The 20,454-nt window shown below is 50.6% G+C and overlaps 1 protein-coding gene across 2 annotated transcripts in view; it reads left to right on the top strand.

Moving 5' to 3' along the window:
• The window catches only part of LOC125444666 (major vault protein), a 30,867-nt gene extending 12,605 nt beyond the window's left edge, over positions 1-18,262 (top strand). For both annotated transcript variants that reach the window (XM_048517224.1, XM_048517222.1), the window contains exons 7-18: positions 85-179; positions 2,916-3,152; positions 4,056-4,181; positions 4,570-4,728; positions 6,135-6,370; positions 9,148-9,345; positions 10,846-10,981; positions 11,859-12,070; positions 15,264-15,380; positions 15,467-15,593; positions 16,772-16,960; positions 17,860-18,262. In XM_048517224.1, the coding sequence (XP_048373181.1) occupies positions 85-179; positions 2,916-3,152; positions 4,056-4,181; positions 4,570-4,728; positions 6,135-6,370; positions 9,148-9,345; positions 10,846-10,981; positions 11,859-12,070; positions 15,264-15,380; positions 15,467-15,593; positions 16,772-16,960; positions 17,860-17,982 (1,955 nt within the window). In that variant the 3' untranslated portion in view covers positions 17,983-18,262. The remainder of the gene's footprint in view (positions 1-84; positions 180-2,915; positions 3,153-4,055; positions 4,182-4,569; positions 4,729-6,134; positions 6,371-9,147; positions 9,346-10,845; positions 10,982-11,858; positions 12,071-15,263; positions 15,381-15,466; positions 15,594-16,771; positions 16,961-17,859) is intronic.
• The last annotated feature ends 2,192 nt before the right edge of the window (positions 18,263-20,454 follow it).

The following is a 20,454-nucleotide window of genomic DNA, read 5'->3' as shown; positions in this document are numbered from 1 at the left end:
ACCTGTTCTGCCCCTCCCCTCCCACAGCCCTTCGAAGGGCTCTCTTCCTCTCTGACAGATGTCCTCGTTCCTTTCCTCTGGCAGGCGAGGAGTGGCTGGTGAAGCGGGTTGGGGCTTATTTGCCTGGAGTTTTTGAGGAAGTGGTTGACACCGTGGATGCCTTTGTGCTGACTGAGAAGGTGAGTGTCTTGTATGCTGCCCCTAGTGGCAGATGGAGGAAGGACTGTTTGGGGAGCGGCCTGGGGCGGGGTGTGCTCTTATTGTGGGGGATAAAAAGTGCTCAAGGTCCACGTGCTGCTGAGAATGGGGCATGTGACATAGCTTTGTGGCTGATAATATTGTCCTTCTCTCTCCTCAGTTGCTCTGCCTAGCACTGATTGCGCAGCGGCATGTTGGGAACAAGTTCTTTCTCCCCCAAAGTGACTCATACGAGAGCCAATGTGGTGTAGTGGTTAAGAATGTTGAACTAAAGTCTGGAAGAACTAGACCTTTGGCACTCCAGATGTTATGGACTACAATTCCCATCAGCCCCTGCTGATGGCCATGCTGGCAGGGGCTGATGGGAATTGTAGTCCATAACATCTGGAGTGCCAAAGGTTTGCCACCACTGAACTAGGTTCAAATCCCAGCTTGGGCCATGGAAGCACCCCAAGGGGCTTACAAAATCCTTCCCTTCCCCTCCCCACAACAGATGCCCTACCCTGTTTCTCCGAATATAAGACATCCCTGGAAAATAAGACGTAGTAGAGGTTTTACTGAAGTGTGAAATATAAGGCATCCCCCAAAAGTAAAACATAGCAAAGTTTTTGTTTGGAAGCATGCCCGACTAACAGAACGCAGAAAAATAAGACATCCCCTGAAAATAAGACATAGCGCATCTTTGGGAGCAAAAATTAATATAAGACACTGTCTTATTTTCGGGGAAACACGGTATGAGGTAGGTGGGGCTGAGAGAGTTCAGAGAGAACTGTGACTAGCCCAAGGTCACCCAGCAGGCTTTGTGTGCAGGAACAGGGAAGCCAATCCAGTTCACCGGATGAGAGTCTGCCACTTGTACGAAGGAATCAAACCTGGTTCTCCAGATTAGAGTTTCCCGCTCTTAACCGCAACACCACACTGATTTCAACCTCACGGGGTTGTTGTAAGAGTAAAAAAAGAGGAGAGGAGAATGATGTAAGCCGCTTTGGGGCCCCAATGGGGGGAGAGGCAGCATATAAATAAATGACATCAATAAACAAACGTGAGTAAATTCCAAACAGGCTATTCTGTTAGTCTGCAGCAGCAAAACGAAATTAGTAGCCCCATGGCACCGTTGAGACTTATAGAATTTATTCAAGCATAAACATCTGTGAGGCCTTTCCTGCACACTTCATGTACCCCCCATTGAAGGTGTTTTCAATCCCATCTTACAAATTAAGAAGGTGGCAACATGTAAGAGGAGGGGTTTGGTCAAGGTAAAACTGGAAGATCTGAAGCTGTCGGCCTGAACAAAGTGAACGTTCATGTTCGAAGAGAAGGCTGATCTTCCTATGAGGTAATATTCTTGTTTGGACGGACAGGAGTCTTTGGCTGGTGGCAGAGGAGCTCTTCCTTTGCGTCTCCCGCCCCTGGGCAAAGGGCAATTCCAGCAGCATTTCTTTTTCCAGCAGAAAGCAGGAAAGAGAGCTCCCTGCAGGTGCTATTTGGCCTAAGCCAGCCTTCATCTCGAGGTGGAATTCCTCAGGGAGGATACTTGACAGTATTTGCGCCTACAAATGTGACCTCTTTACGACCAGCGGCCTTGCATTGTACGGTAGCTGGCGCTTGGCGCTTCCAAGCGTTCCCAAATGTGCTATTACGCGTGCCCCTAGAATGCCTTATTTTGCATATTTTTGTACTCCTCAAGAAGGTGTACAGCTGTTGTAACCTCTAAGTCCTCCATGTATGCTGACAGTAAAGGACTGTATCTTTAAATTCAATCTGTGTTTCATTGCACAGCAAAACAAAAAGCATCCATAGATTATACTTGTTCCTATGTATACAATTGTATTTTCTCAGAGGTGGGATCCAGCAGGTTCTCACCAGTTCCCAAGAGTGGGGTTACTAATTATTTGTGTGTGCCGAGAGGGGGTTACTAATTGGGGCCGCTTTTCCATTAGAAATTCCATTAGGTCCAAAAATCATAAAGTCCAGTTGTTTCCTATGTGGCTGGTTAGCGAAGGTAGAAAATGGGATAATTCTCCCTGTTGGGCTGTTTTAAAAACATGTTTTAGAAATACGGTAAAGTTCCTTGTTTAAGGAAAGTATTCTTCTTTTGATTTCTAGAAACAAAATTAAGTATTTGAAAGTATTAAGTATTTGACAGGCAGTCAATTAGAGGAGAAGTCGTTGTTTCTGTTGGCAGTAGACGATAGGACTTGCTATAATGAGTTTAAATTATGGACAGAAAGATACCAGGTGGAAACTAGGAACTTTTTTATACAGTAAGAGTTTTTTACAGTAACAGAGAAATTATTAATGCCCCGCCCCCAGAATGCCCAGCCACGCCCCTGTTGTGCCCTCCCCAGCCCCATTGGCGCTACGCCACTGTTTGAATCCCACCACCATGGGAACCTGTTACTAAAATTTTTGCATCCCACCACTTCTGTATATGTACATTGTTAGTGGTTTGTATTTTTGTAACTTTTTGTATTTATGTATATTCGTAGCTGTTTCAGACAGAAGTGCACTTATTTTCACTTTTCAATTCACTTAGTAAATTAGTAATAAGTATCGAAGTTTGTGTGTTTCTGTCTTAAGCAGCAGGACAGGCGGAGTTTTTTGTTTATTGTATTGCTATTCAGTACGCTTAAGTCCTATTTGTAGAGTGTTTAAGTTCTCTGCCGAAGAACCCCACTGGGATCCTCACACTTTAACCTCATATCTCTTCCTTGAAGAAAGCGCTGCATCTCCGGGCCACCAAGACATTCCGGGACTCCCAGGGGACCGTGAGAAAGACCGGGGAAGAGTGGCTGGTCACCATGGCTGATTCCGAGGCCCACATCCCTGACGTTTACGAGGAAGTGGTGCGCATTGTTGACATTATCACCCTGAACAGCTGCCAGTACTGTGTTGTTTGTGACCCGGTGGACTCCAGCGGCAAACCTCAACTCGGGCAGAAGAAGGTGATCAAGGTACGTCTGGGCCCAGGCCCAAATGGTGCAATAGGCTGTCTCGGCACCCTGGCTAAGCTGCTGCAAGTGTTACGGCAATCTTATATTACAATTATAGTAGATCTCCTTACACTTACTGGGTGCATTCACTTATATATGTATGGCAACAGGCCTGGGGTGTAATGTTAGCAGCTACGGTAGTGCCCTGGTTCTTCGTTCAGTGGTTTGTTCACCTTAGGGCCCTGGCGAACGTTCAGCTACCAACCTCCTTCCTGTCTGAGCTTGATACACAAGATGGATCCTAAAACCCTCTGAGAGGCATCCATTTTGTAGAGAACGGTGCCTTGCTCTTACACCCTAAGGTGACCAGATGGTCACCTTTGTAAACCGGGACGCGAGGGTAGGCGGGTGGCCGCGCGTGCAGCAGCAGGAGCGCACTGCCTTCTGGGGCGCTCCCGTTTCAGGGCGGGAAACGGGAGTGCCCCAGAATGCAGTGCTCCTGTGGCAGCGTGCGCGGGAGGCTGCCGCACTGCCTTGCGCCCCAGAAGGCAGTGCGGCAGCCTTCCAAACAATGGGACACTTCAAAAAACCCGCGGGACGCAGGACAAATTGTCTAAAGGCGGGACTGTCCCACCAAAAGCGGGACGTCTGGTTACCGTATCATACCCGAATTTGGCTCCCATATCTTCATGGCAACCATTAACAGGAGGAGGGATCATAGAATCATAGATTTGGAAAAGACCCCAAGGGCCATCAAGTCCAACACCCTGCAATGCAGGAACACTCAAGAGCACTCACTGGCTGGAAGTCCCTGCTAATGTTTGTGGCCCTGGGTCTTCTAGACAGGAGGGGACAGCTCGAATGACTGTATTTCTCAGGTGACTGACGGAGCCTCATTAGGGTTTCTCACTTCTCCTTCCACAGGGAGAGACCTCCTTTTTCCTGCAACCTGGAGAAAGGCTGGAGAACGAGATACAGGACACTTACATCCTCTCGGAGGATGAGGGACTCTTGCTGCGTGCACTCCGACCCTTTGAAGACGAGAACGAGGTTAGACCTGGGCCTGCACGGTGTGGGGAAGGGGGGGAAAGTGAGATTACACATGCAGGCATTGGACGCCTTCCGCGGTCTCTTTCTTTGCAAGCGTGGCGTAGCGCTTAAGAGCAGGTGCGCTCTAATCTGGAGAACCTGGTTTGAGTCCCCCACTCTGTGGAGGCTTATCTGGTGAACCAGATTAGCCTGTGCACTCCAACACATGCCAGCTGGGTGACCTGGGGCCAGTCACAGTTCTTCAGAGCTCTCTCAGCCTCACCCACCTCACAGGGTGTTTGTTGTGTGTGTGGGTGGGGGGAGGGAGGGAAAGGAGATTGTAAGCCCCTTTGAGTCTCCTTACAGCAGAGAATGGGGGGATATAAATCCAAACTTTTCTTCTTCTTAGGATGGGGAGGAGGTGATGCGCAAGCCGGGGGACCGCTGGCTGATCCAGGGGCCTCTGGAGTACGTACCGCCTGCAGAAGTAGAAGTGCTAGAACGGCGCCATGCCCTCCCGCTGGCTGAGAACGAGGGCATTTATGTGAGGGATATCAAATCAGGAAAGGTGAGCAGGACGGATGGAACAGCACAGCCATTTGACAACACAGCTCTAATCCTGTGCAGCATAAACATGTCTGGTGAGAAAAACCTTCCAAAAGCACCTCTAACAAAAGAGTTGGCTCTTACCAGTTTGTACAGCTGATCTCACCTGGGTTCCTTCTTAACCCCAGATCCCATCTTGTGTCTCCCCATGTGGAGAAAAGTGGGGGGGAGGGGGAAAAACCGTGCTGTAAGCACCATAAAGTCATTTCTGGGGAAAAACAGGAAGTGTTGTTGGGTAGCTCTAGGAATTGCTGGAAAATGGGAGCTTAGGGGGTGGATGGATGAGGGGAGTGCCAGGGTTGAAGGGCAGTGATGTCCCTTCTAGGGAACACTTGGGAGACGATAGATGTGTCCTGATCCTGGTGGTCCAGGCTAACCCAATCGCGTCGGATCTGGGAAGCTGAGCAGGAGAACCCGCGTGGTGTAGTGGTTAAGAGCAGGTGGATTCTAATCTGGAGAACCGGGTTTCATTCCCCACTCCTCCACCTGAGCGCCAGAGGCTTATCTGGTGAACCAGATGCGTTTCCGCACTCCTACAATCCTGCTGGGTGATCCTGGGCTAGTCACAGTTCTCTCAGAACTCTTTCAGCCCCACCTTCCTCTCAAGGTGTCTGTGGTGGGGAGAGGAAGGAAAAGGAGCTTGAAGGCCCCCTTGAGTCTCCTTACAGGAGAGAAAGGTGGGGTATAAATCCAAATTCCTCCTCCTTCTTCTCCTCCTCCTCGGGAGACCACCAAGGAAGTCCAGGGTAGCTGCACAGAGGCAGGAAGTGGCAAACCACCCCGAATGTCTCTGGTCTTGAAAATCCTACAGGCATCTCCATGGACTGTAAATACACCTTCCTTTGAGAAAGAGGTGGCCTCAGGTTGCCACGGCAGATCCAGTGGTGGGATCCAAAAATTTTAGTAACAGGTTCCCATGGTGGTGGGATTCAAACTGTGGCGTAGCGCCAATGGGGCTGGGCGGGGCACGACGGGGGTGTGGCTGGGCATTCCAGGGACAGGGCATTCCTGGGCGGGGCTGTGGCAAGGACGCAGCCGCTGCGCCAGTCCTTGGGCAGGAAATGAGTGCACTCAGGCGCAGTGCATCTCCTGCTAGACTGCTTCAAGTTCTGCACGCTACTGCTGAGAGGAGGAGCGTAACTAAGGCAAAAATCTTGTGGCAAAATCACCAATTAGTAACCCCCTCTCGGCACACACAAATAATTAGTAATCTACTCTCGGGAACCTGTGAGAACCGGCTGGATCCCACCTCTGGGCAGATCTCTGGCTGTGGGAGCGCTACAGTGTGTGTGCATGCACCAATCTCCTGGTACTGTGACTCAGCAAAAACCTTCATCTTTCTCCCCTCTCGTCACCCCCCTGCTCCAGGTCCGAGCTGTCATTGGCCACACTTATATGCTAACTCAGGATGAGGAACTGTGGGAAAAGGAGCTCCCGCCCCACGTCGAGACCTTGCTGTGCTTGGGGAGGGACCCCGCATTGGATCGCTCCAGGGAAACTTCCGAAGGGGGTGGAACGCCTCGTGACCGGACCCGAGTGGTGACCTACCGTGTCCCTCACAATGCTGCGGTGCAAGTGTACGACTACAAGGAGCGTAAAGCCAGGTGAGAGGACTGGCAGGGTGTGTGTGTGTGTGTGTGAATGGGTTTCATTGACTATGTTGGGGTAGCAGATCAAAAGGTGGCACAGGAAGGGAGCCTAGGAAATACCTGTATGGAAGAAGAAGAAGAGTTTGGATTTATATCCCGCCTGTAAGGAGACTCAAGGTGGCTTACAAGCTCCTTTCCCTTCTTCTGAACTCTCAGCTTCACTTACCTCACATGGTGTCTGCAGAGGTGGGATCCAGCAGGTTCTCACCAGTTCCCGAGTGGGGAGAGGAAGGCCCTCCAGTTCCCGAGAGTGGGTTACTAATTATTTGTGTGTGCTGAGAGGGGGTTACTAATTGGGTCTGCTTTTCCGTTAGAAATTCCATTAGGTCCAAAAATCATAAAGTCCTGTTGTTTCCTATATGGCTGGTTAGCGAAGGTAGAAAACGGGATAATTCTCCCTGTTGGGCTGGAATTTTGATTCGCAATTTAGGTGTAACGGGACTCCAAACATAAGTCACTGAAATTTTTTAATATATATATATTACTTAATTCCCGCGAACATCCTCTCTGTCAGCAATACAGAATATGTATTATCTCTGACCTGTGCTTTATTGTTGCTGAATTGTGTATTTTTATTTTGTTGTTCTGGTCGTTGACCGTAAATAAATGATTTGGATTTGGATTTGGATTTGGCTGCGTTTAAAAACATGTTTTAGAAATATGGTCAAGTTCCTTGTTTAAGGAAAGTCTCCTTCTTTTGATTTCTAGAAACAAAATTAAGTATTTGAAAGTATTAAGTATTTGACAGGCAGTCAATTAGAGGAGAAGTAGTTGTTTCTGTTGGCAGTAGATGATAGGACTTGCTATAATGAGTTTAAATTATGGACAGAAAGATACCAGCTGGAAATTAGGAACTTTTTTTTTACAGTAAGAGTTTTTTACAGTAACAGAGAAATTATTAATGCCCCGCCCCAGAATGCCTGACCACGCCCCCGTCGTGCCCCACCCCGCCCCATTGGCACTATGCCACTGTTTGAATCCCACCACCATGGGAACCTGTTACTAAAATTTTTGGATCTCACCACTGCTTAGAGCTCTCTCAGCCCCACCTACCTCACAAGGTATCTGTTGCAGGGAGAGGAAGGAAAGGAGTTTTGAGTTGTCTCCTTACAGGAGTGAAAGGTGGGGTATAAGTCCAAACTCTCCTCCTTCTTCCGCACCACAACTATCAGCCTAGTTCTCTCCTGATCCCACCACTGGGTGTCTGTGGTGGGGAGAGGAAGTGAAAAGGAGTTTTGAGTTGTCTCCTTCCAGGAGAGAAAGGCAGGATATAAATCCAAGGGAAAGGAGCTTGTAAGCTGCCTTGAGTCTCTTTACAGGAGAGAAAGGTGGGGTATAAATCCAAACTCTTCTTCTTCTTTTAAATGAGGGGAGCAATAAAAAAGTATAAATGGCACCCCTGAGGTTTGAAGCAGCACCTTTAGTTTTATCGTTTGTTTCTTCCTGCTGCTGACCAAAGAGGGGACGATGTCGAAGGGAGGGCCAGGTGCTCTTTAAAGGGAAAGGGAATGTGCCAAAGGAGGGATGCCTGGAATCCAGGGCCCTTGGCTGACGGGAAACCTTCCCCGCCCGTCTCCGATGCCTGGAAGAGGTTCTGCCGGTGCTTACTCAGCGGTTGGGAAATCGCACACTCATCCTCTGAGGAGGAGAGCTGGTGCAGCAGACGGCTCTTATGACTAAGCCCTGCTTCAGGCCAGACTCAAAATTGGTGCCCTGTTTTCACGCAGGAAGGGACCAACTACAGAGGCCTTTTGTGAAGCTAAGTTGTTGGTTTTTTTGCATAGGCCTTTTGAGCTGTTTTTCAGTTTCTAAAGCACAGGTGTCAAACTCGTGCCCCTTCAGATGTTGTGAGCACTACAGTTCCCATCACCCCCTGCCAGCATGATGCTGGCAGGGGATGATGGGAACTGTAGTCCATAACATCTGGAGGGCCACGAGTTTGACACCTATGCTCTAAAGCAGGGATCTTCAAACGATGGCCCTCCAGATGTTCATGGACTACAATTCCCATCAGCCCCTGCCAGCATGGCCAAGTGGTAGGGAATTGTAGTCTATGAACATCTGGAGGGCCATAGTTTGAAGACCCCTGCTCTAAAGCATAGAGGTTCAGATAAAGACCATGGGAAAAATCATACGCTCGAGGATATCCTAGTTGGAACGACCCCATAAACTTCTTCATAGAGTTGATTTCTAGTGAGAATTTTCTTCCCCTGCTTCCGGGATTGCGGGAAGGATGTGGCCATTTGCCACCATTTTTGGGGGAGGGGATTCTGGGGATGGGGGAGGTGAAAGAGACCAATTTGGCTCCCATGTAGGATGAAGAAGGATGAAACCTGAAACTGTCCCATGAAGAAGAACAGTTTGGATTTACACTCCACTTTTCTCTCCTGTAAGGAGACTCGAAGGGGCTTACAGGCTCCTTTCCCTTCCTCTCCCCCCAACAGATACCTTGTGACGTAGGTGGGGCTGAGAGAGTCCTGAGAGAACTGTGACTAGCCCAAGGTCACCCAGCAGGAATATAGGAGTGCGGAAACACATCTGGTTTACCAGATAAACCTCCGCCACTCAGGGGGAGGAGTGGGGGATCAAACCCGGTTCTCCAGATTAGAATCCACCTGCTCTTAACCACTACATCACGCTGAAGCCCATTGTAAGAGTTGGGAAGGTTGGTGGTGGGGAGACAATAAATCTCAGAATATCTCCCACTTAAGATTCTCCCTCTTCCTTCTCAGGGTGGTTTTTGGGCCAGAACTGGTGCTGCTGGGCCCAGACGAGCAGTTCACGGTGCTGAGCCTTTCAGGGGGCCGACCTAAGCGGCCCCACGCCCGCCGCGCCATCTGCCTCCTCATGGGGCCTGACTTCTGCACTGACGTTGTCACCATTGAGACGGCGGATCACGCCCGCCTGCAGCTCCAGCTGGCCTACAACTGGTGAGCGCTTGGGGGACAGAAACCACAGCCGGGGTTGCCAGCTCTGGTTTGGGGAAGTCCTGGAGGTTTTGGGGGCGGAGACGGACGAGAGTGTCATGATATATGAAAAAGAAAGGTCCACAAAAGGTTCATCTTCTAATCATCAGAAGTTTGCCAACAGCAAGGCCGGAGGCAGTAAGTCTAGGGCGAAGTAGCAACAGTTAACCTTTACCATGATTGGGGAGTTCAACTGTGACTCTAGACCAATGAGAGGCTGTTGCCAGGGCGGGGAGGAAAGTATCCTTGTTGAATGTATAAGATGCAATGCATTGTATATGCAGAGTTCTGAGTCTGAGTTCCAAGTGTTAAGTTCAGCATGCGTGTTCAACTTTGTTCTTGCTGAAGAGTTCAGTATAGTTTTATAGTCTTGTTGAGCATAGACTTGTGTAACCATGCAACTGCTCAAGTAAAACCTTTCTATGGAAAGAACATCTTGCGTGGAAAGTATTCTTTTCCAGAGTGGTAGAAGGCTGCAGCGAGTGCAAGAAGACTACTAGACCTTCTCATCTTACCAGAGTAGCTCCGCTTTAAACTCTGTTGGTAGAGAGCAGGATCTGGGGAGGAGATTTTGGTGGGGTAGACTGCTATTGAGAAGAAGAAGAAGAAGAGTTTGGATTTATATCCCCCCTTTCTCTCCTGCAGGAGACTCAAAGGGGCTTACAATCTCTTTGCCCTTCCCCCTCACAACAAACACCCTGTGAGATAGGTGGGGCTGAGAGAGCTCCGAGAAGCTGTGACTAGCCCAAGGTCACCCAGCTGGCGTGTGTGGGAGTGCACAGGCTAATCTGAATTCCCCAGATAAGCCTCCACAGCTCAGGCGGCAGAGCCAAGAATCAAACCCGGTTCCTCCAGATTAGTTACATGAGCTCTTAACCTCCTATGCCCACCTTCCAAAGTGGCCATTTTCTCCAGCTGAACCAATCTCTGTCCCCTGGAGATCAGTTGTAATATTGGGAAATCTCTGGCCACCCCCTGGAGGTTGGGAACCCTAACCATAAATGGGGGGGGAGTGGGAGGACTGCAGCATAGAGTCGCGTGAGAATGCGCAGAACACCAGAGACTCGGTTGTCAAACAACAAACCGCTCTGATCATAGTTAAAAAACTGTATGTAAATTAAGCAAATTTGTGGTCTCTTCAATACCCATCATGCCTCATTTTGTCAGTGGGATATTTATGCATTTCCACATAATTGAATTTGTTTGCAGTAGCAGAAGAAGAAGAGTTTGGAGAAGGGCCCATAAGTTCTTCGGAGCTCTTTCAGCCCCACCCACCTCTCAGGGTGCTTGTTGTGGGGGTGGAAAGGGAAAGGAGATTGTAAGCCTCTTTGAGTCTCCTTACAGGAGAGAAATGAGGGGGGATGTAAATCCAAACTCTTCTTCTACTTCTTCTTGAGTTAGCACCCCTGTCCTGTTTAAGAGCAGCAACAAAGTCTCGCATTCATCTCATTTCCCCCCGATCAGGCACTTTGAGAACCCTCCTGTTGCTGAGGCCTCTCGCCTCTTCAGTGTCCTGGATTTCGTAGGCGATGCCTGCAAGATGTTGGCCTCGCGCATCCGAGGGGCTGTGGCCGCCGTCACATTTGACGACTTCCATAAGGTGAGTTGCCCGTTTCCAACGTCCTCGTCGCCGTTTTCTCTCCTAGAACACAGCTCTGAAGCCCTTTTGTCTATCTTGCTCCTGGTGTTTCTGGGGAGAGTATAGGGCAGTGGTGGTGAACCTACGGCCATGCTGACAGGGGCTGATTGGAATTGTAGTCCATGAACATCTGGAGTGCCATAGGTTCGCCACCACGGGTATAGGGCCTGAGGAGTCGGGACCTAGAATGGGCAATGCCAGGAAAGTCCTGCATCAGCTGGGTCCTGTAGGCCATTTTCTCTGAGCTAAAAATGAACCTTTGTCACACAAGAGATGGGTGGGTGAGAGGCAGGGTGATCAAGTGCAGGTTGAGAAATTTGGAGTGGAGCCTGGGAATGGGGGATTTAGAGTGGAGCCTGGGGAGGATAGAGTTTGGAGTGGAGCCTGGGGAGGGTAGAGTTTGGAGTGGAGCCCGGGGAGGGTAGAGTTTGGAGTGGAACCCGGAGTGGGGAGGGTGAAATTTGGAGTGGAGCCCAGGGAGGGTTAGATTTGGAGAGGCGAGGGACTTTGATTGGGTAGAATGCCATAAAGTTCATCCTCCAAAGCAGCTGTTTCCTCCAGAAGAGCTGATTTCTGGAGATCAGTTGTAAATCCTGGAGATCAGGTGGAGTTGGGAGATCTGGCCACCCTGACCTGGGGAATGTTTTTTCGAGCTTGGCCACTGGATGCCAAACTACATCTTGTTCTGTGGTGTTAGGGGGAGTTAATTGCTTTGTCCCAAAGAGTCCCATTAGTGGCACTAGCAGTCACTAAAGCTGCCATTGGCTTCGGTGCGTTTGTGATAACGAGCAGCAATGGGCATCCGTGCTCTCGCCTTGACTGCAACCCACGTCCCCAGAACTCCAGCCGTCTCATCTGTGCGGCCGTGTTTGGCTTCGACGCCGAAGGGAAGCTGCGCAACTCCCTGCGCTTTGCCCCCAACGGCCTCGTCATTAGCAGCATCGACATCCAGAGCGTGGAGCCCGTGGACCAGAGGACCCGCGATGCCCTCCAGCACAGTGTCCAGCTGGCCATCGAAATCACCACCAATTCGCAGGAGGCAGCAGCTCGGTATGGTTTCATTCTGGGTGGGATGGCGTGGGGGGGGGTGTCAAATCCTCAGCAGCAGCACATAATCGGACGGTTCCTTGGCTGACACTGAGCAGCCCTCTCTCCTATTCCATTGGCAATGCCTCCTCCTTGAGAGCCAGCGTGGTGTAGTGGTAAAGAGCAGGTGGATTCTAATCTGGAGAACCGGGTTTGATTCCCCACTCCTCCACCTGAGTGGCGGAGGCTTATCTGGTGAACCAGATGTGTTTCCGCACTCCTACATTCCTGCTGGGTGACCTTGGGTTAGTCACGGTTCTCTCAGGACTCTCTCAGGCCCACTTACCTCACAAAGTGTCCGTTGTGGGGAGAGGAAGGGAAAGGAGCTTGTAAGCCACCTTGAGTCTCCTTACAGAAGAGAAAGGTGGGGTATAAATCAAAACTCTTCTCCTTCTCCTCCTCCTCCTCCTCCTTAGCATCAGTGTCCCTGATCTCTCCCCACTCCCTAGAACAGTGATGGCGAACCTATGGCATGGGTGCCAGAGGTGGCACTTGGAGCCCTCTCAGTGGGCACACATACACATCTAGGCTGGCCTGGGCCACTGAGCACAATGTGCATGCACCGCAGTGAGTAGGGAGGACTTGGCTGGCGGGTCTGGTGCCTGTGCTCTGGGTGGCTGCTGCCCAAGGGGGAGGGATGCAGAGGAGGCAGAGATGCTAGGGAGGCACAGAGCAGTGTGCGCGGGACTTGCTGGAGGCTACAGCAGGCTGGCCTCTTCTTGAGCGGGTGGGGCGGAGGAAGGGGGAGCCAACCGGGTTTTTTCTAAACTAAAACCTCAGCATTCAGGTTAAATTGCCGTGTTGGCACTTTGCAATAAATAAGTGGGGTTTGGGTTGCCATTTGGGCACTCGGTCTCAAGAAGGTTTGCCATCACTGCCCTAGAACATTGTGGCCCAACAAATGTCTTTCTGGCATTATCAGGGATCAATAGCCCCCGAGTAGTGCATTCTTAGCATTTTAAATAGGAGGGGAGAACTGGGCCAAAGAAAATGTCAACTCTGTTGTCTGCATTGCTTATGCAAGACAACTATGCTTAAACTTTGGGGTGGGAGGGGGGTTGTTATGGTTATGGACACTTTTTTCTTGTCTGTTACAGGAAGAGATATCAGGAGTCAAAGGGGTTGCTACCACTTGGATGCTACCAAAGGGTGCTACCACTTGGATTTTTGGGGGGGGGAGACGTCTGTGACTGACTCTCTTGATATTCACTTTGAAAAGCAGCACAGGGGAGCACTCGATTTTTGGAGAATGCCTGATCCGTTCATCACCAAACCATTTCCCTGATTCAAATTGCTTCCCTGCTCCAAGCTGCTATTTCAGTGATGGCGAACCTGTGGCACGGGTACCAGAGGTGGCACTCGGAGCCCTCTCTGTGGGCATGCATACACAGAGTTTGACATGTGGGGGGCGGAAAATCACCCCCCCACACACACACATCTAGGCTGGCCTGGGCCACTGAGCATGGCATGCATGCACCGCAGTGAGCAGGGAGGACACAGCTGGCGGGCCTGGTGCCTGTGCTCCAGGTGGCTGCTACCCAAGGTGGGGGCAGGAGCGCAGAGGAGGCAGAGATGCTAGAGAGGCAGAGATGCTAGAGAGGCAGAGAGCAGTGCATGCAGGACATACTGGAGGCTAGAGCAGGCTGGCCCCTGCTCGAGCGGGTGGGGTGGAGGAAGAGGGAGCCAACCAGTTTTTTCTAAACTAAAACCTCAGCATACAGGTTAAATTGCTGGGTTGGCACTTTGCGATAAATAACTGGGGTTTGGGTTGCAATTTGGGCACTCGGTCTCAAGAAGGTTCGCCATCACTGTGCTATTTGTTTACTTCATGTATAACCCACCAGCAATAGGAGAGAAGAGTCAGGCACCCTAAGTGTACCTGTGTCCGGAAAACAGTAGGCCAGGGAAGGGTTCAAGAGTTCCCCAGCGCAGCAGCTGCATCCAGATGTTCCCCCTCTTCCTGCAAAAGGGAGACTTTTCAGCATTTAAAGGCTTAGCCGGCTGATGTTTTGCCCTTCGGTCAACCTTCTCTGTCTCTTTCTGGCTTCCAAATCTCTTGGCCCCATTAAAGTATTACTTTCCAAACTCCCGGCTGCAAGGAGTCTACTCCCATTGATTTTCTCTTGTCTCACTTTCCAAAACTCTGGGCTTGTCAGCGTTGTTGCCCTTCCAGCGTGGTGTCATGGTTAAGAGCGGCGGATTCTGATCCGGAGAACCACATTTGATTCCCCACTCCTCCAAATGAGCGGCGGAGTCTCACCTGGTGAACCAGATCGGTTTCCCCACTCCTGCGTTACTGCTGGGTGGCCTTGGGCTAGTCACAGTTCTCTTAGAGCCAGAGGTGGGATCCAGCAGGTTCTCACCAGTTCCCGAGAGTGGGTTACTAATTATTTGTGTGTGCCGAGAGGGGGTTACTAATTGGGTCTGCTTTTCTGTTAGAAATCCCATTAGGTCCAAAAATCATAAAGTCCTGTTGTTTCCTATGTGGCTGGTTAGCGAAGGTAGAAAACGGGATAATTCTCCCTGTTGGGCTATTTTAAAAACATGTTTTAGAAATATGGTAAAGTTCCTTGTATAAGGAAAGTACCCTTCTTTTGATTTCTAGAAACAAAATTAGGTATTTGAAAGTATTAAGTATTTGACAGGCAGTCAATTAGAGGAGAAGTCGTTGTTTCTGTTGGCAGTAGACGATAGGACTTGCTATAATGAGTTTAAATTATGGACAGAAAGATACCAGCTGGGAATTAGGAACTTTTTTTTACAGTAAGAGTTTTTTACAGTAACAGAGAAATTATTAATACCCCGCCCCAGAATGCCCGGCCACGCCCCCATCATGCCCCGCCCAGCCCCATTGGCGCTACGCCACTGTTTGAATCCCACCACCATAGGAACCTGTTACTAAAATTTTTGGATCTCACCACTGCTTAGAGCTCTCTCAGCCCCACCTACCTCACAAGGTGTCTGTTGCGGGGAGAGGAAGGAAAGGAGTTTTGAGTAGTCTCCTTACAGGAGTGAAAGGTGGGGTATAAGTCCAAACTCTCCTCCTTCTCCCGCACCACAACTTTCAGCCTAGTTCTCTCCTGAAACCTTCTCGTGCCACTGACGTTCCCTTTTAGGCTTTCAGACCCGAGTTCTGATTCCTTCCCTCATGTTCCAGGCATGAAGCAGAGCGACTGGAGCAAGAGGCACGGGGACGTCTGGAGCGGCAGAAAATCCTTGACCAGGCCGAGGCAGAACGGGCCCGGAAGGAGCTTCTGGAGCTGGAAGCGCTGAGGTGGGTTGGGTTCGAGTCCCACCAGGCTGCTGGGCTCGACTCGGGGGCCAAGCCACTCCCATCCTTGTTCTCGTCTCTCCCTGCAGCACAGCGGTCGAGAGCACCGGAGCAGCCAAGGCTGAGGCCCAGTCACGAGCAGAGGCAGCCCGCATTGAGGGAGAAGGGGCGGTCCTGCAAGCCAAGCTCAAAGCGGACGCCATGGCCATTGAGACGGTAGGTCAGGCTGTCGCTTCGCACGCCCTTCGCCGTTCTCGCCTCCCGTTCAGCACGTATTTGTTTAGTCCAGGGATAGGGAACCTGCGGCTCTCCAGATGTTCAGGAACTACAATTCCCATCAGCCCCTGTCAGCATGGCCAATTGGCCATGCTGGCAGGGGCTGATGGGAATTGTAGTTCCTGAACATCTGGAGAGCCGCAGGTTCCCTACCCCTGGTTTAGTTGCTTCATTCATATCCCACCTTCCTCCCCAACGGGGAGCTGACGGGGCTTGCATCATTCTCCTCTCCCACAACAACCTTGCGAGGTAGGTTGAGTGAAAAGTGCGTGGCTGGCCCAAGGTCACCCAGCACGTTTCCCTGGCAGAGTCGGGATCCTCCCAGATCCCAGCCTTGTACCCTAAGCACTACAGCAGTGATGGTGAACCTTTTCGAGACAGAGTGCCCAAATTGCAACCCAAAACCCACTTATTTATCGCAAAGTGCCAACACGGCAATTTAACCGGAATACTGAGGTTTTAGTTTAGGAAAAATGGTTGGCTCTGAGGTGTGCGTTACTCGGGAGTAAACTTGGTGGTAGTCGGTGGCTTTGCATTGAAGCAACTGTGCAACTCTTCCAACTGGTGAATCACGACCCTCGGAGGGTTTGCTGAAAAGCAAGCCCCATTGCCAGCAACCGAGCTTACTCCCTGGTAAAGGATCGCACTTTAGTTCTTCGCATGAAAATCAGTGGGGTTTAACAGCGCTTAACAGGGTTACCTACACTGCTTCCCCAAAACTAGGTCTTAGGTTTAATGCTAATAATCGAGCCCAGCAGCCCAGGCCAGCCTAGATGTGTGTGGGGCGGGGCACTCTGTTTGCGCGTGCCCACAGGGAGGGCTCTGAGTGCCACCTCTGGCACCCGTGCCAGAGGTTCGCCACCACTGCACTACAGCATGCTGGCTTTCTGGCTGCTACTGCCCTCCCAGGCTGAGCAAAGAGGGTTGGCGAAGAGGAGTAGTAGTTTTGATTTATAGCCCGCTTTCTGGAGTCTCAGATGCAAGTCTTTCACATCACCGACCGCTTGATCCTTTCAGTTGGAGATACCCAGGATTAAATCGGGTACCTTCTGCAGGCTTTGCCACTGAGCCCAAGCCTTTCCTCTCCTTACTTCCTCTTTTCCCATCAACCCTTGCAGGCAGCAGAATTGCAACGCCTGGCTAAAGCTCGGGAGCAGGAGCTCGGCTTCTCCAAGGCACAGGCTGACCTGGATGTGGCCCGTGCTGAGGCGTTGGCGGCTGTCGAAGTGAAGAAATTTGAGGCCGTGACCAAGGCTCTGGGCGCCAACACCATCCGGGACATTGCTGTGGCCGGGCCAGAGATGCAGGTGAGAAATGGAAGGAGGGAAGGTCTGTGAAACAAGGAGGTGGATTTTTTTTTTCCAGAGGGTCACAGAATCATAGAGTTTGAAGAGACCACAAGGGCCATCAAGTCCAATCCACCTGCCATGCAGGAACACACAATCAAAGCACTCCCAAAATATTTTCATCCAGCCTCTGCTTAAAAACCTCCAAAGGAGGAGACTCCACCACTTTCTGAGGCAGTGAATTCCACTGTCTAACAGCCCTGGCAGTCAGAAAGTTTTTCCTGATGTTTAGGTGGAATTTCTTTTCCTTCACCTTGAACTCTCCTGGTCCTAGTCTCTGGAGCAGCAGAAAACAAGCTTGCTCCCTCTTCGACATGGCATCCCTTCAAATATTTCAACATAGCTATCACGTCCCCTCCTAACCATCGCTTCTCCAGACTAAACATCCCCAGCTCTCTAAGTCTCTCCTCGTAGGGCATGGATTCCAGGCCTTTTACCATTTTGGTTGCCCTCCTCTGGACATGTCCCAGCTTGTCAATCTCCTTCTTAAATTGCAGTCATGGCAGAGGAGTAAAGGGAGGGGCAATCTGACGACTATGTGTGTGTAAACAGATGTCAAGACACATCTGACTTACGTTGACCCCTTTCCAAGGAAGAAGTGCAGAGGACGTTTGCCATAACCTGCCTCTGCATCACGACCTCACGATTCCTTGGAGGTCTCCCATCCAAATATTTGCCAGTGTCAAGACTGTGTGGGACTGGTCCAAGACCACCCAGCAAGTTCCCATGGCAGAGTGGGGGATTCGAACCTGAGTTTCCCAAGATTCTAGTCCAATACCTAACCACTACACCATGCTGGCTCTAGAGTATGACATGTTGCCAGACGCGATGACTGACTTTCACTTTCCCTTTTCCCCCAGGCAAAACTGCTCCAAGGCTTGGGTATCCAATCCACACTCATCACAGACGGCACCTCCCCGATCAACCTTTTCACAGCTGCAGGAGGACTGCTGGGGATTCTTCCTAAGCCTTCTACAACCTGATTGGTGGTGGAAATACATACCTCTCTCTCTCCCCGCCAGGCTTCTAAGTGCCTTAGAGAGCAGTGGGGCTAGAGGGCAAGTCTTCCTTTTCTGTTGGGCTGCCCTTGAAGATGCCTTCACTTTTGGGCTGCCCTTGAACGTGCCTTCACTTTCAGCCATGATATTTTTGTTTCCTTCTGTCTGATGGCAATCATGTTGTTTTCCTTTCCAGTGCTGCTTGCTTAAAGTTACAAGGAGGAAAAAGAAGATGGCTGACAATAAAGTCTTCTGTGTCACACAATCACTCGCCTTGTCTTTTTGACTGCAATAGGCAGGGTGGGCTCTTTTTCCGGGAACGTGATAGTTTTGTTTTGGAAAAGAGAAAAAAACTGGGGTAGAAAGGAAAGGGCATGCATTGTGAGGTCACAGAATGTAGGCGAGGCCAAGTCAGCAACGATGTGGAGACAAGGGAAACTTCTACTACTCCACCTGCTATCCTTTCTTACACATTTCACCAGGGTGGCCCTGACCCCAACTGACCCCCCACATATGACAGGTGAGCACAAGTCTTCCTATACCACCCATGCTCTCTGCATTTGGCACATCATCCCAAAATGTCACCCCTGCTGCATCCCCTGCTGCAAAACTGAGTGGTTATGCGGGAGATTTTGTTTGGGTCTACAGTGTTTTGTTACAATATCACTTCGTCCTGAGCATCTTTGGCTGTATATTGCGTTAACTGGCATGGCTTCCAACCAGAGTATCCTGAAAATTGTATTTTTCAAAGAGCCCGACAGATTCGTAAAGCTGGTGGCAGCAGGGAAGCAGTGGGGAGAGTCCCAGTAGGATCCAAGTTGGACTGAACAATGCGTTTGTGTTGGAAGTTACCTAAATCAGAACTTTTAGGAATGGTCATAAAGAGATAACTGCTGAGAAGAATCCTACTATGCATTTCTTGGGAAAGCCCTATGAATAGGGAATTGCCTTGAAAGAACAAATTACATGTTTTCATTAAGGAATTAATCCCTTACACCCCTGAACTCTCCCTGATGAAGGATTTCTGGCTTGTTGGGTCTACAGCGCTCGAAGAACCCAGACGTGTCAAGGAAATAAAGCCCTCTTCGTCCCATCCGTCGCTCTGGTTTGATTATCCAGATTCCGATAAGGAGAAGATCCTTGCTGTTTACAACCTTATTGGAGAAGAGCCGGTGTTCGTTGCCCCAAGTGAGACACTGTCCCTACCATAGTTAAGCTCTAGTGCCCTGCTCCTTCAGGTTATAAATACACCTAATGAGCCAGTGTGGCGTAGGGGTTAAGAGCAGGTGGATTCTAGTCTGGAGAACTGGGTTTGATTCCCCACTCCTCCACCTGAGGCTTATCTGGTGAACCAGATGTGTTTCCACACTCCTGCATTCCTGCTGGGTGACCTTGGGCTAGCCAATTGGCCATGCTGACAGGGGCTGATGGGAATTGTAGTTCCTGAACATCTGGAGAGCCGCAGGTTCCCTACCCCTGGGCTAGTCACAGTTCTTCAGGACTCTCTCAGCCCCACCGACCTCACAAGGTGTCTGTTGTGCGGAGAGGAAGGGAAGGGAGCTTGTAAGCCACCTTGAGTCTCCTTACAGGAGAGGAAGGTGGGGTATAAATCCAAACTCTTCTTCGCCTTCCTCCAACCTAACGTGGAGCTTTGCAGGGGGGAGCCATCTTACGGAAAAGGAGCTCCCGTAACCCACCTGCCCTGCACCTCCACTGTCCCCTGCAGGTACCTTCCCTCAGCAGTTGCGTTTTGTCCTGGTCGGCTCCGTCCTCCTCATCCTTCTGTTCTTCCTCTACCAGATCTGCACCAAAGCGTATGTGTTGTGCTGCACGTGTGTCCCACCCCCCTGCCTTTGGAGGTGACGGCTCCTTTCCATCCCTCCCCAATTGATTTATCTTCTTTTAGGGTTGGCAAAAAAGGGACTGTGTGAACAGGCTTTGGAAGACTTTGCTCCACGGCCGACCTTTCGCCTCCTTCCGGGATCTCTTCTGTACAATAAAATATGGTTGGCGAGACGTGCGATCAGAGGAAAGTCAGGAGGTTTGGGATGGAGGAAGATGGGTCGGGGGGAAGCTCATGTGTTTTAATGGTGGGCAGGGCCACAAAGAGAGCCGGCGTGGCGTGGCGGTGAAGAGAGGCGAACGCTAATCTGGAGAACAAGGTTCAATCCCTCACTCCTTTACATGAAGCCTGCTGGGGTGGCCTCCAGCCAGTCCTACTCTTCTCAGAACTCTCTCCGTCCACATGGAGGCAAGGAATGGCAGATCACAGCTGAACATCTTTTGCTTTGAAAACCTGCAGGGCCCCCACTGGTCAGCTGTGAACGGACGGAACTTTCTGCCACCAGACCAGCGTGCCGGGCGTTTTGCACAAGGAGGCAAGCAATGAGGAGCCCCAGGCAGAGAGTCCCCAGAGCCCCCTCCCCTATCCCCAAATGTGCCCTTCTTCCCTCCTGC

Source organism: Sphaerodactylus townsendi, linkage group LG15 (genome assembly GCF_021028975.2).
Source record: "Sphaerodactylus townsendi isolate TG3544 linkage group LG15, MPM_Stown_v2.3, whole genome shotgun sequence".
In the NCBI taxonomy this organism is placed as follows: Eukaryota; Metazoa; Chordata; class Lepidosauria; order Squamata; family Sphaerodactylidae; genus Sphaerodactylus; species Sphaerodactylus townsendi.
This window is presented reverse-complemented; position numbering and strand designations above follow the sequence as displayed.